Source organism: Pristiophorus japonicus, chromosome 2 (assembly GCF_044704955.1).
Source record: "Pristiophorus japonicus isolate sPriJap1 chromosome 2, sPriJap1.hap1, whole genome shotgun sequence".
Lineage (NCBI taxonomy): Eukaryota > Metazoa > Chordata > Chondrichthyes > Pristiophoridae > Pristiophorus > Pristiophorus japonicus.
Genome location: NC_091978.1, coordinates 335432460 through 335449748, shown reverse-complemented (window position 1 = coordinate 335449748; position 17289 = coordinate 335432460). Strand labels below are relative to the sequence as shown.

The 17289-nt window shown below is 42.3% G+C and overlaps 1 protein-coding gene across 1 annotated transcript in view; it reads left to right on the top strand.

Moving 5' to 3' along the window:
* Positions 1-17289, top strand: part of naa15a (N-alpha-acetyltransferase 15, NatA auxiliary subunit a) — a 78556-nt gene that overhangs the window by 40318 nt on the left and 20949 nt on the right. Inside the window, exons 6-13 of the mRNA XM_070872146.1 lie at positions 3309-3462; positions 4367-4486; positions 6739-6834; positions 8262-8368; positions 8459-8531; positions 15795-15964; positions 16369-16521; positions 17016-17144. Coding sequence (XP_070728247.1) covers positions 3309-3462; positions 4367-4486; positions 6739-6834; positions 8262-8368; positions 8459-8531; positions 15795-15964; positions 16369-16521; positions 17016-17144 — 1002 coding nt within the window. The remainder of the gene's footprint in view (positions 1-3308; positions 3463-4366; positions 4487-6738; positions 6835-8261; positions 8369-8458; positions 8532-15794; positions 15965-16368; positions 16522-17015; positions 17145-17289) is intronic.

The window sequence follows — 17289 nt, the reverse complement described above, 5'->3', positions numbered from 1 at the left end:
CTGAGCTTTGGATGACCTCAAGTTTACATAGTGTAGAATGTGGAAGGCTGGCCAGAAGTGAGTTGGAGTTGTCAAGTCTAGAGGTAACAAAGGCATGAATGAGGGCTTCAGCAACAGAAGAGCTGAGGTAGGGGTGAAGATGGGCAATGTTACGGAGGTGGGAAAAGGTGGTTTTAGTTATGCCGTGAATATGTGGCTGGAAACTCATTTCGGGGTCAAATATGACCTAGGTTGCAAACAGTCTTGTTCACCCTCAGATTTATGTTAGGAAGAGGGATGGAGTCAGTGGTTAGGGAATGCAGTTTGTGGCGGGGACCAAAGATAATGGCTTTGGTCTTCCCAATATTTAATTGGAGAACATTTCTGCTCATCTATTACTGGATGTCTGCAAGCAATCTGACAATTTAAATACCAAGCAGGGGTCGAGAGAAGTGGTGGAGAGGTAGAGCTGGGTGTCGTCAGCGTACATGTGGAAACTGACTCCGTGTTTTCGGATGATATCTCCAAGCTGCAACATATAGATGAGAAATAAACATGGGCCAAGGACAGATCCTTGGGGGACACCAGAGGTAACAATGCGGGAGTGGGAAGAGAAGCCATTGCAGGAGATTTTCTGCCTACGATTAGATAGATAAGAATGGAACCAGGCGAGTGCAGTCCCACCTAGCTGGATGTGGTGGAGAGGCGTTGAAGGAGAATGGAGTGGTCAGCTGTGTCAAAGGCTGCATTCAAGTCCAGAAGGACAAGGAAGGATAGTTTACCTTTGTCACACTCTCAAAGGATATCATTTGTGACTGATGAGAGCCGTTTCAGGACTGTGGCAGGGGCGAAAACCAGATTGAAGGGATTCAAACATTGAATTCATGGAACGATGGTCACGGATTTGGGAGGTGCCAACACATTCAAGTACTTTGGACAAGAAAGGGAGGTTGTAGATGGTGCGATAGCTAGTAAGAAAAGTGGGGTCAGGGGTTGTTTTTTTTGAGGAGAGTGGTGATGACAGCAGATTTGAAGGAGAGGGGACAGTACCTGAGGAGAGAAAACTGTTAAAATGTCAGCTAATGTGGGAGCCAAAAAAGGAAGTTTGGTGGTCAGTTTAGTGGAAATGGGATCAGGTGAGCAGGAAGTGGGTCTCATGGATAAGATGAGTTTGGAGAGATCAAGAGGGGAGATCATAGAGAAAGATATGAGTTTAGGGCTAGGGCAAGCCTCAGATGAAGTTTGGCCCTGTGGGCTAGTTGAAGGAAGGGAACTCGCAGAAGCAGCTGGTCTTTGAGACAAAGAAGTCCATGAGCTCCTGACACTTGTTGGTGAGTGTGGTGGAGATGGGGAGAGGGGTTTTAAGGAGACGGTTAGCAGTAGAGAATAATAGCCGGGCTTTATTTTTGCAATCCAGAATGATCCTGCAATAATGAGTAGCTTTTGTAGACCAGAGTAGGAAACGATAATGTTTTATGTGTTCGATCCAGATCTGGCGGTGAATGGCTAAACCAGTTGTCCACCACATCCATTCAAGTCTGTGCCCTTTTGATGAGGGAGTGTAGATGAGGGCTAAACCAGGGGGATCAGCCAGTGTGGGAGAGAGTAATCTTTTTAATAGGGACTAGGGCATCAAAGGTGGTGGTGAGGGTGTGGTTGAGCAGATTGGTGGCTGCAGACATATTGTTAAAAGAGGGCCAAAGGTTGGACAGTTTTGAATTGATAAGTGCAGTTGTACGAAAGTTTGTAGAGTTTTTTCCATGAACGGATGCAGAAGGAAGTAGGTTTGGATTGGGGAAGGGGGGTGTGGGTGGAGAGTGATACAAGGAAATGGTCAGAGATGGCTTTATCTTTAATTAATACGGTTGGAATAGCAAGGCCACGAGAGATTGCAAGGTCAAGGGGGTGGCCGTGAACATGGGTTGAGGAATTTACATGGAGGGAGAGATTAAAGGAGGGCAGGAGGGTAGTGAACTCGAGAGAGAGAGAGAGAGAGAGCATGATGAATTGAGATGGAGGTTGAAGTCACCAGGGATGAGAAGTTGCTCGATGCATAGGCTGAGGGAGGAAAACAGTGAGGATATATCCGTGATAAAGTTTTTATCCTATTTGGGTGGGCGGTAGAGAACGAGAATTTTGAATGAGGCAAGAAGGGTGGAATAAGGAGATGTTCAAAAGTTGAGAGTGTGCCATGTACTAGCAGATGTCCCATGGTATTGATAAAAGAAAAAGTGAGATGTTTTATCAAAACAATAGTGGAAATAGTATTTTCAAGGACACTGAATTTAACAACATTAGGAGTAGCCCTAGGCTTTAGCAGTCGTGGGATGGTAGGGTTTGGGCACATTGAAGAAGAGGGTTGCAAGGAACATTGGAGCAGGGGGTGGAATAACTGGGAGAGGGACATAAGAGTATTGCGGAGGTGCATCTAGAAGTTTGAGAGCTCCCAAGAGTGGTTTGTCTGATCAAAGAAGTGGGAGGAAGTTTGAGCAGGGAGACCCAGAGATCCAGCAAGACTCGGGAAGTATGTCTTGGAACATTGAATTTGTTGGGATATGGCAGTATTGGAAGCACTACTCAATAGTGTTTTGAGGGAGGGGGCCAAGCACATGGGAGCCAAAGTGCTGCTGGCACTTCAGGAATCCTCGGGTCCCCACTCCTCATGGCACGTCGGGTACCGCCAGCTCATTTCATCATCAGCCAGTTCCTATCTTTCTGTTCCTGCCTTAAAGTGTACATTTTCTGCTTTTAAAATAAATGGATGGAAACTCATCGGTGCGGTTTCTGAAGGTACTCTTCTGGTGTGTTTTTACACTTGTGCACCAGTTTCTTTCGTCCTTTTGGAAAAAGCAAAGAGATTTACAAATCCTCATAGGATTCAACGAATCACATGCTGGAAAATTCTGGAAGCTATGCATACTTAGAATTGACATGATTGAAAGTGCTCTCAAGTGTTGGGTAAAAAATATCCAGTTGAAGCCCAAGGTTTTCAGTGAGGCTAAGGGGTTCAAATAAAGTTATGGCAAGAAGTGAAATTTGAACTCTTGCATCTGAAGAGCAAAGTGTTGCGAAGGCTGTGGTGGCGACTGAATTTGAAGGTGCAAAGGGAAAAAAAGGAAGCAGTAACTTTTTAGAACAATTTAAAAGCAATATGTTCACTTCATGGGTGTGCAGTAAATTCTTACAAAGTAAAGACCTTGTTTGATTCTGTACACCTGCCTTTGGGGGGGGGTGGAGTGGGAGTTGATTTTGTACTGCTATTTTTAAGCACACTTACTGAAAGGTTCCTTAAGTCAAAGGATTTACTAAATCCCTGTTTTTTTTTAAAGGCATCTCCTGATAAAATTGATTATGAATATAGTGAACTGCTGCTTTACCAGAACCAAGTGCTGCGGGAAGGAGGGATGTATAAAGAGGCTCTGGACCATCTTGACAATCATGAAAAACAAATTTGTGACAAACTGGCTGTGGAGGAGTGCCAAGGTAAAGCAAATTTCTCTATTCATTGCAACTTGTATAAAGACTGTCCCATTTTGTAATTACCTGGTGAGAAAATAACCAGTTAAACTGGTGAATACATTTAAAAACTAGTACTAAATGACTTGCTTTGTTCTCTACTCTCAATTCTTTGGAGGGAGGAATTGAGGTCGTTTGTGCTTCCTGTTCGCGCTGCGGGGTGGGGTGGGGAGCGCAGGGGAACGGCTTTTCACTTGGGCACGGCACCGCTACTGACTACTGTGAAATTCTATGGGAGTTTAGTGGCGACCGGTAGCGCCCCGTGCTGCTGCACATCACCGTGCGCAACGAGCACTTTTCGCCCTGGAGCGAAAATTCGGTGGCGCCCCGTCAAGCTGCCACGGTAGATATCTGCGACAGCTTCACGGGACTGTAGGCCGCTCACGAGGTGAAAATTAAAGGAGGTACGGCAGCAAAAAAAAAGGTACGACTTACCAGTCACGATCTTAAATGGAATTAAATAAAATACAGAATTAAAAAGCATTTCTAACCTAGTATTCATGAAATCTCCAAATGTTGTAAATGTATGATATCCGAATAGTTGGTTCTTGATTACTTTTCGGATTGGTCCCTTTTAGCTGCATGACCACTAAGTGCAGTTTCTGCCTTTAAAACAAGTGCAGAATATACATGGTTCACTAGTAGCCTCTAGGGACAGAGTGCATGCTCTAGTAGCACAGTTTGTAGACTTCATATTTTTCTGAACTTGTATCCTCCTTTTGGGTACCCTGCCCTCCCTCCAAAGAAAGCTCAGTAAACTTAAATGACTGTCATTTAAAACATTTCAATGGGTAATATGTTCCATCCAAATGGTAACTTCATACTATTACATTTGTGATTTAAGATATGATTTGATCTAATCTAAAAACAGGGGAGCTGATGTTAAAACTGAACAGACTAAAGGAGGCCGCAGAGGTGTACAGACGGTTGTTGGAGAGAAATCCTGAAAACTGGGCTTATTATGAAGGATTAGAAAAAGCACTGAGGCCTGGTGAGTTATGGTTGCAAGTGTGGACATTTCTGTTACGGCGACTATTATAGTTAATGTTTAGATTTTGGATTTTAGCTATCATACATTTTAAGGGTTCCATAATTCCTCTATTATTACATAGATGTGTCTTGCTGTGGAATGACACAATGTGAATTTTCATTCTCTGATCCCCACAACAAGTTTTGGCTCTTGACTGGGAAAAGGTGCTTATGGGTGATGATCTTCCTTGAGCAGGAGAAGGGAAGAGGTGGGAAACCTGAGTTTGAAATGAGACATGATCCAAGATCAAATTTCTGTTGCATAAGTTAGTCTTAATGTGTTTTTGTAAAGTTATATGAACAGATTTCCGATGTTTACCCAATTCAAAATCTAGTCATCCTCTATATTCTGAAGAACTAAGCTAACAACAAAAATATAGTAACATTTAAAATAACTTTGCAAAGTAATGAATGTGATTTGTGCAATCTGAAAGATCGTCACTTGATGCTCTACAATAGAATGGAAAGCAAAGGTTTTGTAATTAGAAATTATTATGTGTTATACAATGCTTTCACTTGCTGTGGTAAGACTGGGTATGATAGTCATCATCATAGGCAGTCCCTCAAAATCGAGGAAGACTTGCTTCCACTCTAAGTGAGTTCTCGGGTGACTGAACAGTCCAATACGGGAACTACAGTCTCTGCCACAGGTGGAACAGACAGTTGGAGGAAAGGGTGGGTGGGGAGTCTAGTTTGCCGCACGCTCCTTCCGCTGCCTGCATTTGTTTTCTGCATGCTCTCGGCGATGATAGTCGAGGTGCTCAGCGCCCTCCCAGATGCTCTTCCTCCACTGAGGGCGGTCTTTGTCCAGGGACTCCCAGGTGTCGATGGAGATGTTGCACTTTGTCAAGGAGGCTTTGAAGGTATCCTTGAAACGTTTCCTCTGCCCACCTGGTGTTCGCTTGCCATATAGGAGTTCCGAGTAAAGTGCTTGCTTTGGCTGTGGCCCTGGATAACGTGGACCACTTTCCATACCTTGACGACGAGGTTCACCACCGCCTCCAGTGCGCAAGCGCAGCTTCGGCCGCCTGAGGAAGAGAGTGTTTGAAGATCAGGTCCTCAAATCTGGCACCAAGTTTATGGTCTATAGGGCTGTAGTGATACCCGCCCTCCTATATGGCTCAGATGTGGGCCATGTATAGTAGACCCCTCAAATCGTTGGAGAAATACCACCAACGATGTCTCCGCAAGATCCTGCAAATCCCCTGGGAGGACAGACGCACCAACATAGAAACATAGAAAATAGCTGCAGGAGTAGGCCATTCGGCCCTTCGAGCCTGCGCCGCCATTCAATGAGTTCATGACGGAACATGCAACTTCAGTACCCCATTCCTGCTTTCTCGCCATACCCCTTGATCCCCCTGGTAGTAAGGACTACATCTAACTCCTTTTTGAATTGTCAGTCAGTGTTCTCGATCAGGCTAACATCGCCAGCATCAAAGCACTGACCACACTTGACCAGCTCCGTTGGGCAGGCCACATTGTCACTTCACTACCAAACGCGAACAATCATGGCATGAAGACCATTGACAATTGATCTTGGAATATCCTTATCATATGCCTATGAACAATTTACTTGCCTTCCCTGGAAGGTATGGGAAGGGGGTTGGTTTTCAGGTAATTGAGCAGACACTTTGGAATGTCACTTTGAACTTGAATAATTTTGGGGAAATTGAGTAGGGGAGGAAGGGAAAGAAGGTTGGTTAGACTTGCTTCAGTGTGCTGACGAAAATGTGGACGGTAAGCCATGTAAAAGGTTGTGGAAAGAAGAGTTTGCTTTTTTTTCCTTTTTTCTTGCCAATTTTTACCCTCTTCCCAAGGCTTAGGTATTGTTCTACCAGAAGTGCAGGGGAAGGGAAGGGCATTATGATGAGACCCATGGTTCTCGCCCAATGTCCACTCATGTACACTTTCGATCGAGTGGGCTAGTTAGCAGTCAAGTGTAGGAACCCTGGCTGCTTTTTCTCAATTCCCGCCCCTGAAACCAGGAATGCTGAGCCCAATTGTAGCAACTCAATTGGCTCCCTGTTTGATAGCTGCTAACCCAACCAGGAATCAGACCAGCACTTTACTGTGTGATTGAGCTGCTCAGCACATAATACTGAACCATTGAGGAGCCAAAGCCCAACTTTTTAACCTAATTTATTTTTGGTCTGTGGAATTCATTTAACTCTAAACTGTTTGTTTATATTTTTTTTAATTCTATCTTTTTAGTCAATGTGGAGGAGAGACTCAATGTCTATGAAAATGCTTGGACTAAGTATCCTAAAGGGCTGGTGCCGAGAAGGCTACCTCTTAACTTTTTATCTGGTGAGTGAAATAATCTTTTCAAAATCTCTTGTTTATGCAATGGTGGGTGGTATTTTTCAAAACTGAATATTTTAACTTATATGGGGACATTTTTATTTCTTACTAGAATTTTCTTTAACAGATTAATTATATACTTGCCTGATGGGATATAGGCTCAACTATACTGAAATGGAAACTAATACTTGGGCTGCTTCAGAAAGATGTGACTAGGTGAATCCTGTTGCTTTCATTGGGAGAATGTGTTCTAAAAATGAGAATTTACCTCACTTTTGGCAGAATAGATTACTGCAGATGAGGTTTATGTGGAATAATAAGCCCCTGAATTGTTTTAAATTCTTACACTTTTTCAGGGAGCAATAACATCCCCTAATTTTATTTTGCTACTATTCAAGTCCTCAGAATAAGGCTGCTATAATACAGTGGCACTCATCTGTCCTGTGGTCCATTTGTGATTGTCAACTGTGGCCCTTGACTTAGTATGTGCCTCTGTATTTCTGTAATGGCCTGCCTGGCTGTGGGGTGTCGACCAAGTTGGGGATTTAGTGATTTCTTTCTTGCAGGCAAAATAAGAAACTGCAGTTGGACTGGTTATCCCAGCTTCTATGGAGAAAGTGAAGGGAGGACATCTATAGTGTAGTGTCTTCTATCTCTCCTAGTAATCAGCTGGGGGAAGACAATTTAGGAATTTTGCACAGCATTTCCTTTATTCACTATTGATGCTCTCAATATGTTCCTGACTTGGATAGGCCATGGTGAATTCCTTCCACTTTTAAACCTGTCCAGTAACTTGGGTCTCCATAATTGTGTCGGTTGTTGGTAAGGGTTCAGGACCAGTACATGGAGGTGTTGATTGACTTATTTTTGTGCATACAGGATCACGTTAACTGAGCCCTTTTAACGTATTGCAGTTTGGCCTATAAGTTTGCATTGTGATTAATTTAATATGAACACAAATAAAATGATAAGAAAATGTAGGTTGCAACATATTCGAGCTTTAGTGCCACGTGTATAATACCAGGCAATCCACCTGCCAGGTGTGCTTGTGCTCGAGTGCCCTGGGGTATGTACCAATTGGAGCATATTTTGTTGTTACTCTGACCTGGTGAAAATCTTTGGAATATTTTTTTTGATTATTGCTCCAAGTGAACAGTTTATATTTGGGTCCTGTGTCAATATAAAGCCAATTTAATTCTCTCCCTATGTTGTCCTCCCCTCCTGCACCTTTGTGGAGGATATAATGGTATTGATGTACTTCAAAGACTTTTCAGAGATTACTGTGTTGAGTAGGTTTATGGTATTGTTTTGGAATGGTCTGTCTGAGTGACTTTGTCTGTTCTGAAAACGATATTAAAAAGTTACTGGTTGTGTGCTGTGATGTCAGTTGTGTTTCTGTAATTGAAACCCGTCACTTTTTTTCTTCCTGCCAGGTGAAAAATTCAGAGAAGTTTTGGACAAATATTTGAGGATAAATTTCAGCAAAGGTTGTCCACCTGTGTTTACTACCCTTAAATCATTGTACAATGATAAAGAGAAGGTAACCAATTTGTTCATAATTGTATCAAAGCTCTTGTGTTCTTAGTTGTGTTTTAAAAGAGAAAGCTTAAGGGTCTTTTTTTTTGTATAGGTATCGATTCTAGAAGAATTAGTAGTTGGGTATGAAACATCTTTGAAAAGTTGCAACCTGTTTAACCCAAATGGTAAGTTTTTTTTTGTTTGTAAGCACATGACTTGAATTTTGAACCTGCCTCCATTCTTTGACCCTTTCCACAAACATACACTATTGAATGGAGGTGGTGGTTTGGCTATTTTAATCACACAGCACTTTTAAGTCTCTATCTTGAAGCATTTGTTTTTAATGTGAAACCATGTATATTGTTGTCCTGTCTGTTACCTCAGTGGACTTGACAAATGTACTGGCGTTAATTTTTTTTTTAAATGCATCTGTAGAGTAATAAATCAATTGCATCAAGTGCTCCTTTAATATCGATTTTGTTTCTGTAACGTTAAGACCTTTTTCTGGGTGTGCTCATTTTTGGTTCCTTTCAATATCAGGTGGCTAGAAATCTTACACAAATCTGTACATGTGTGTAAACATTGAAGCTTGGTGTCAATAAGACGAACTGTTAGATTTTAAATTGTCTAATATTTTTACTTGCATATCAGGTAAGGAATGTTACGGCTGGGAAATGGAATATTTTCTACTTTTGCAACCAGCATAAACATCAAATACTCCTAGATCAGATACACCACAAGCTAGATGCAAGTTAAAGCTTTTTCAAATATTTATGTGTACCTGAGTGATATTTATATTTTCCACACCAGAAACTCATCATCATGCTTAAAATTCTAAACCAAACTACTGAGAGATTTGTGTTCGCCTGATGTGGTGGAGTGCACATTCTCTCTAATGACACGGCCCAGTTTCCTAAGCCCTGAGAATTTAGGTGCAGGTTGACACGAGGTAAGGCTGAAGAAACTCCCAATAAATGTCTCTAAAGGGCACTGAACCAGCTAAAACCATGCAACCAACCAGCGCAGATCATTGCCAAGTCTCCTACTGCTTGTCCAGCTAGCACCACCTTGCTTTCAGGGTTATCTAGAGCCAAGTGGAAAGAATTCCAGTACAATAGTTTTCCTGAGTAAGACTGTTAAATTACAGGAAATATGGGGCCCAAGTTTCGGCCTCAGTTGCTCCTGATTTTTTGGAGCAACTGGTGTAGAACGGAGTATCTTAGAAATTCAAATTCTCGGCATTTAGTTTGCTCCAGTTCTAGTCAGTTAGAACAGTTTCACTTTGGAACGGAATTTTATTTTCAAAAGGGGGCGTGTCCGGCCACTTACACCTGTTTTCAAAGTTTCGGCAGTGAAAACTTACTCCAAACTAACTTAGAATGGAGTAAGTGAAGATTTTTGTACGCTCGAAAAAACCTTATCTACACTTTAGAAAATCAGGCGTAGGTTACAAATCAGGCGTAGGGAATGGGGGGAGGGGGGTTTAAAGGGAAGTTTACAAACATTAAACACTTCAGTTTTACAAATAAAGAGCCATCATCAATAATAAATGATAAAAACATCAATAAATCAACCAATAAACCAATCAAAAAAAATTAATAAATAAAACATTTTCTACTTACCGCAGCACCGGGAGCCCTCCAACAGCGTGCTGGGATGCCCCCCCCCCCTTGCCCAGTGTGTCTCTGTCAGTGTCTCTATCTGTCTGTGTGTGTCTCTCACTCTCTGTCTGTCAGTGTCTGTGTTTCTGACAGCGAGGGGGTGGGTGGGGAGGGGAGGGGTTGAGGAGGGAGGGGGAGGTGAGGGGGGGAAGAGAAGGGAGGGAGGAGAGGGGGGGGTAGGAAAGAGGAGGGAGGGAGGAGAGAAGGGAAGGAAGGAAGGAAGGAAGGGAGAGAGAGAGAGAGAAAAAAAAGGAGAGGGAGGCTGAACCGGCCGGGCCCAAGACTTCAAGCTTAGACTTACAGGATTGACAGGTAGGTGGCGTCGGGGTCCGGGGGGGTCGGGAGCGCGGGGTGGGGGGGAAGGAGTCCAGTGGCGGGGGTGGGAGCGGGAGTCAAGTCGGGTCCGGTCCGGAGGAAGCAGGAGCTGGGCGTGGGAGGAGCCTTATGCACGCAGCCCTAGTGAGGCCATTCAGCCAGGGCTAGGGGCTGCGTGCTTCGGGCCCCTCACACACAGTTTTAGGCGTCTGGAGCTACTGCACTTGCGCGCCCACTGTAGCGCGCATGTGCAGAGCTCCCGGCACTGTTTTCAGCGCAGGGACCTAGCTCCGCCCCCTGCAGCTTGTGCTGCACCGCGCTGAGGGCCAGAGGACCAGCAGGGAGCCGGAGAATCTGGAAGTTTTTTTTCAGGCGCACTTTGTGGCGCAAAAAACGGGCGTCCAGGTCGAACGGCGCGGCCCGAAACTTGGGCCCTTTATGTGGTCAACTCCGCACAGTCTGATCAAGTTTTGAGTAGGTCTGATCCAATGTTACCTCTGATTTTTTTTTATGGAGCACAAAGCTTAATGGAAACATCCTATTCTGTATGGTAGAAAAAAGATTATACAGCTATTGCCCCATCTCCAATCTCCCTTTCCTGTCCAAAGTACTTGAACGTGTTGTCACCTCCCAAATCCGTGGCCACCGTTCCATGAATTCAATGTTTGAATCCCTTCAATCTGGTTTTCGCCCCTGCCAGAGTACTGAAACAACTCTCATCAAAGTCACAAATGACATCTTTGTCAGTGTCAAAGATAAACTATCGCTCCTTGACCTGTCTGCAGCCTTTGACACAGTTGACTACTCCATCCTCCTCCCACGCCTCTTCACCAACGTCCAGCTAGGTGGGACTGCATTCACCTGGTTCCACTTCTTATCTATCTAATCGTAACCAGAAAATCTCCTGCAATGGCTTCTCTTCCCACTCCCACATCGTTACCTCTGGTAGCCCCCAAGGATCTGTCCTTGGCCCCCCCTCATTTCTCACCTATATGCTGCCCCTTGGCGATATCATCCGAAAACATGGAGTCACTTTCCACATGTACGCTGACGACACCCAGCTCTACCTCTCCACCACTTCTCTCGACCCCTGCTTGGGATCTAAATTGTCAGATTGCTTGTACTGAATCCAGTACTGAATGAGCAGAAATTTTCTCTAATTAAGTATTGGGAAGACCAAAGCCATTATCCTTGGTACCTGTCACAAGCTGCGTTCCCTAACCACTGACTCCATCCCTCTCCCTAGCATCAATCTAAGGGTGAATAAGACTGTTCGCAGCCTAGGTGTCATATTTGACCGCTAAATGAGTTTCCAGCCACATATCCGCGACGTAACTAAAACCGTTTTCCCACCTCCGTAACATTGCCTGCCTCCATCCCTGCCTCAGCTCTTCTGCTGAAACCCTCATGCCTTTGTTACCTCTAGACTTGACGACTCAAACTCATTCCTAGCTGCTCTCTCACATTCTACACTACGTAAACTTGAGGTCATTGCACTAACTCGCACCAAGTCACGATCACCCATCACCCCTGTGTTTTCTGACCTGCATTAGCTCCCGGTTAAACAAAGCCTCAATTTCAAAATTCTCATCCTTGTTTACAAATCACTCCATGGCCTTGCCCCTCCCCCTTTCTGTAATCTTTTTCAGCCTCACAACCCCACAAGATGTCTGCACTCCTCAAATTCTGGCCTCTTGACCATCCCTGATTATAACTGCTCAACCATCGTCGGCCGTGCCTTTTGCTGTTTGGGCCTGAAGCTCGAACTCCCTCCCTAAACCTCTCCGCCCCTCCACCTCTCTTTCCTCCTTTTAAGACGCTCCTTAAAATCTACCTTTTTAAGATTATTCTTTTGTGGCTCGGTGTCAAATTTATCTGTTTTGTCTTGTAACACTGTTGTGAAGCGCCTTGGGGTATTTTACTACGTTAATGGCGCTATATAAATAAAAGTTATTATGATGGATTAATTAACCTCAACATTATGCTGATACGAACATATGAATATACGAACAATGACGGACAGGTAAAGACCATCTGGTCCATCGAGCCTGCCCCACACAATTGCGATACCCTGTGTATTAACATAGACAATCCATTCTAAATGAAACCATGTCATTTCCTGGGAGAGGCAAAAAATAGATGATAAACCCAGGCCAATTTGAGGGGACGAAATCTGGGAAATTCCTCTCTGACCCATCTAGGCAATTGAAACTAGTCCAGAAGATCACTCTGGCCATTCAGTTCCCTACAGTACCTACTGTCTAAGAGGTGATCGCTGCCGCAGCCAGAAACAAATCCAGCTTTTGCTTGAAGGAATTCAGCGAGTCTACATCCACTATATGAAACGGCAGCTTGTTCCAGAGGTCTACTATTTTCTGTGAAAAGAACTACCTCCTGACATGTAACCTAGATCTAGCCTTGTACAACTAAAATTTGTGACCCCTGATCCTGCCTAACCTATTTAATTGAAATAAACTGTCAGCTGGAACACAGTCTATTCCCTTCATCATCTTATAAACCTCAAATCATCTCCCCCCCCCCCCCCCCCCCCCCCCCCCCCCTAAGTCTATGCTGCTCTAAGGTATAGAGTCCCTTTTAACCTATCTTGATAACTAAGTTGGTTTAGACTTGGAATTAGTCTAGTGGCCATCTTCTGCACCCTTTTCCAGAGCCTCAATATCACCCACCATGTGAGGAGACCAGACTGGACACAGTATTCCAAGTGCAGCCTAACTACGGTCTTGTATAAGGACAAAACAGTACACCTCATCTTGTACTCAATTGTCCTATGGATACACCCCAACACCCTATTTGCTCTAGCTATCGCTGCACGGCATTGCTCGTGTATCTTTTTAAGGATGTATGCACTATAATGCCCAAATCTCTTTCTATCTCCACCATCTTTAATGCCTTTCCCTGAATGGTGTATAAATGTTAAGTATTTACCCTGCCCACATGCATAACACTGCACCTTTCGAAGTTACACACATTTTCCAGTCTTGAGTCCAATCTTCCAACACATTAAAATCTACCTGAAGCAGACGAGCATCTTCTACAGTTCTAACACTCGCACAGATCTTTGTATCATTTGCAAATTGTGCCCCCAACCCCAAAATCCAGATCATTAATAAAAATTGTGAAAAGCAACGGTCCCAACACTGATCCCTGCAGGCCACCACTGGTGACCGGCCTCCAAACAGATCCAAATCCATTTATAACTACTCTTTGCCTGCATCCTGCCAGCTAGTTCTGAATCCATGTCAATATATTTCCACTCATACCAGAGGCTTCGATCTTGTAGAGAAGCCTCTTATGTGGTACCTTGCCAAAAACTTTTTGGAAATCTAAGTCGACAATTTCTACTGGGCTTCCCTTGTCCACCAACTTTAACTTTTTTTCAAAAAATACAATTTGATTTGTGAGACATTATCTCTTTTTTTTAAATGAAGCCATGTTGGGTGTCCCTAATATCCCTCTCTATCCAAGTATTCATATATTGCATCCCTTATGATTCTTTCAAGCATCCTACCTATTACTGATGTTAAACTGATGGGCCTATAGTTATCTGGGTCTGCCTTGCCACCTTTTTTTGAAATGGGGCCTACATTAGCCTCCTTCCAATATGTTGTCCATTGTCTACTGTAAAATAGAACACAGTATAATTTTTTACGAGTGTAGATTAAACTAAATTACTCAATTGTGTTTTAAGTCATTTTTAGGAAAAAAACTTTTATTTAAATTAGTTTGCATGTGTTCAGTGTTGACATTATCTATCTGTAATTTAATCACATCAATGATGTGAAATAGTCTGGATCATTTTCCCTTTCTCCATCTATTTCTTTACAGAATTTGGGGGGAGGGAAAGGAGTTGACAATATTAATAGTTATTATTGGATTAAAAGAAAGAAAACTTGCATTTATATAACACCTTTCACATCCCCAGGACATCCCAAAGCACTTTATAGTGATAATGCCGCACTATCTAGATTATGTGCTCAAGTCCTGGAGTAGGGTTTGAACCCATGACCTATTGACTAAGAGGTAAGAGTGCTACCACTAAGCCAAAACTGTTCCTGCTTCAATTGGAGCACGTACATGTTTGAGCCATTTGTAAGTGTTCAGCCGTGTATCCTTAGTAGGAGGGGTGTATTGCTTCCCCATAATTGGTTGCAAGTCGAAAGGCAGTGATAATTCCAGGAGACAGTGTGCAGTGCTGAAGTTGACTTAAGTGTGTACTTTTTTTTTTCTTTCCTTAGTAGATCATGTCCAAGTAGAAGTATTTGAATTTCCTGCAGTTTCTCCATGTACAGCAGAACTCCAGTGCTGGAGGTGGGCTGGGGTGGTTGTGTCATTCTTCTCTATCTGCAAGTGCAGGTAGATAAAGTCACAAAAAAGTCAGTAGAATTTAGGCTTTTATAAACAGCATAGAGTAAAAGAGCGAAAAAGTGGTGAATTTATACAAAACATTGGTTAGTCCACAGTTATGAGTGCTGTGTCCCCCATTATAGAAAGGTCATTAAAGCCATAGAGAGTATACAATGTAGATGCACCAGAATGATGCCAGAAATAGGAAACTGATTGAGAAGAAACTTGAGATACTGGGACAATTTCCACTGGAGCAGAGATGGCTAAGAAGAAATTTAAGAGGTTTTTGAAATTTAGAGTTTTAATAGTGAATAGGGGAAAGATTAGTTCATCTGGGGAATAGATGCCAATCAGTTTGCAATTCAGTAAAGAGAAAAGTTAGAAGTGATTCCTTTGCACTGAGGCTTGTTGGACCATCGAATACTTTGCCACAGGGAGTGGTTGAGGGAAAGAGTATTGCACCTTGGAAGGGAAAATTGGATATATGTTTGAGGAAGGTTCATAGCTTTAAGAAATCAGGGTAGTGGAATTGGTTTTGTATTGCCATAGCAAAAGCTGGTCTGAATGGTGGCCCCCTGTGCTGTAAGGTTCTATGAGCCCTATGTGCTGCTTTAACTTGTACACTCCTCTTCTAATTTTATTTCCATGTATCCATACATCAATGTCAAGGCAGTATATTTATGCTTTATGTACATTTGTTTTGTACAACCTACATCATCAATTGAATTTATTGGGGATTTGCTCACTTGTGCAGTTTTGTTAACTTGTGCCTGTTAAAATCCTCTAAAACTGATTCATGGATTCATAGAAACTTACAGCACAGAAATAGGCCATTCGGCCCGTTGTGCCTGTGCTGGTTCTTTGAAAGAGCAGTCGTGCTTAGTCCCATATTCCTGCTTTTTGTCCGTAACCCTGTGATGAGTTGTGAACTGTGGCCGAATGTGTAATTTTCCTTGAAGAAAAATGAAAGTATAGGCAGTCAGCCTCTCGTGGGTTGTGCAGAAGCATAAAAACCATCTTGTATAATTTTGCCTTTGGTTTGTACGGTTGCCCTGAAACTATTTAAGCTTTTATTTGATCTTAGTTTTCCTCCCCCTTCATTTATAGATGATGGAAACCTAGAACCACCTACTACTAGATTGTGGGTCCAGTACTTTTTAGCCCAACATTATGATAGAATTGGGCAACCCTCTCTGGCCTTGGAGTACATCAATGCTGCAATTGAGAGTACCCCTACTCTCATAGAATTGTTCCTTGTCAAGGCCAAAATCTACAAGGTAAAAATATAAAACAAAAGTTCTGGTCTTTATTGAGACCTTTTCTAAACTTTGGAATGTTTAAACAGTTATGGGTTACAAAGTTGTAATGTTTCTATTTTTTTCTGCTCAGTTTATACCAACCTGGCAATGCAGTCTTTTTTTTTTTAAATAGAAATTATTTTTCCTGTGGTACTGGAAATTTAGAAGAAACCAGTTAAATATGGATGTATAAATTATAAATTGGTTTATCGTTAAAAGATTTAATTTACAAGTTTACTGGATCGGTAGTTAATTTGAAGAATTTTAAATGTATTTAAGATGTTCATAATGTAAGTAATTTAAAGATTTGAGTTTGCAATAATGTTGGTAACATTGAACTACATTAGTTCCTCCTGTCTAATGAGTTGTTATTTGCCCTGTAGCATGCTGGGAACATAAAGGAAGCTGCCAAATGGATGGATGAGGCTCAAGCCTTGGATACAGCTGACAGATTTATAAATTCCAAATGTGCTAAATACATGCTAAAGGCCAACCTGGTGAAAGAAGCTGAGGAAATGTGCTCCAAGTTTACGAGAGTTGGTATCTTCATTGCTAGATAATTGTACAGTACAAACAGTTATTAAGAATATAAATTACATTACAAGTTGTTTACAAATAGCATGGTGTGAATTTGATTTTATTAAATTCATTTGTACATGATTTTCATGATATTCTACATAGCTGTTGGTATGGATACTTTTTAATAAAAGTACTACCTGTAGTTTGCTGTCTGGAAAAGAGAACTTTAAAACACCTTCCATAATGAATGTGAATTATTGTGTGCCACATGAAGAATGGTGTAGACATATGCAATGTATGTATTCTTTTGTTTTAATAGTTTTAACTGGTTGCTTAACCAAACAACTCAGCTAAGCTTGCCAGAGAGTTATTTTCACTAACTTGTCCTTCAAATATTCAGATGGTGTTATGATTATTAGCTAGGATATGGTATAATTTCCAAATTTTGTGTCAGAACTTCCAGGTGACATGCTCGTTTGTGACATATTTAAATGTAACCCTGTTTTACTAGGAAGGAACAGCTGCAGTGGACAATCTGAATGAGATGCAGTGTATGTGGTTCCAAACAGAGTGTGCTCTGGCCTATCAGTCAATGAACAAATATGGAGAATCTCTCAAGAAGTGTCATGAAATAGAGAGGGTAAGGAAAAAATCCAAAATTTATTTGTTGTGGTATTAAATACATTACCGTTTCAGATATGGGGTGAAGTGAGAGAAAAATCAAGAGTTTGATAATTAAAGTAATGGAAACATGCAAGCCCTACTCCCCCTCCAGTGTTTGCCTT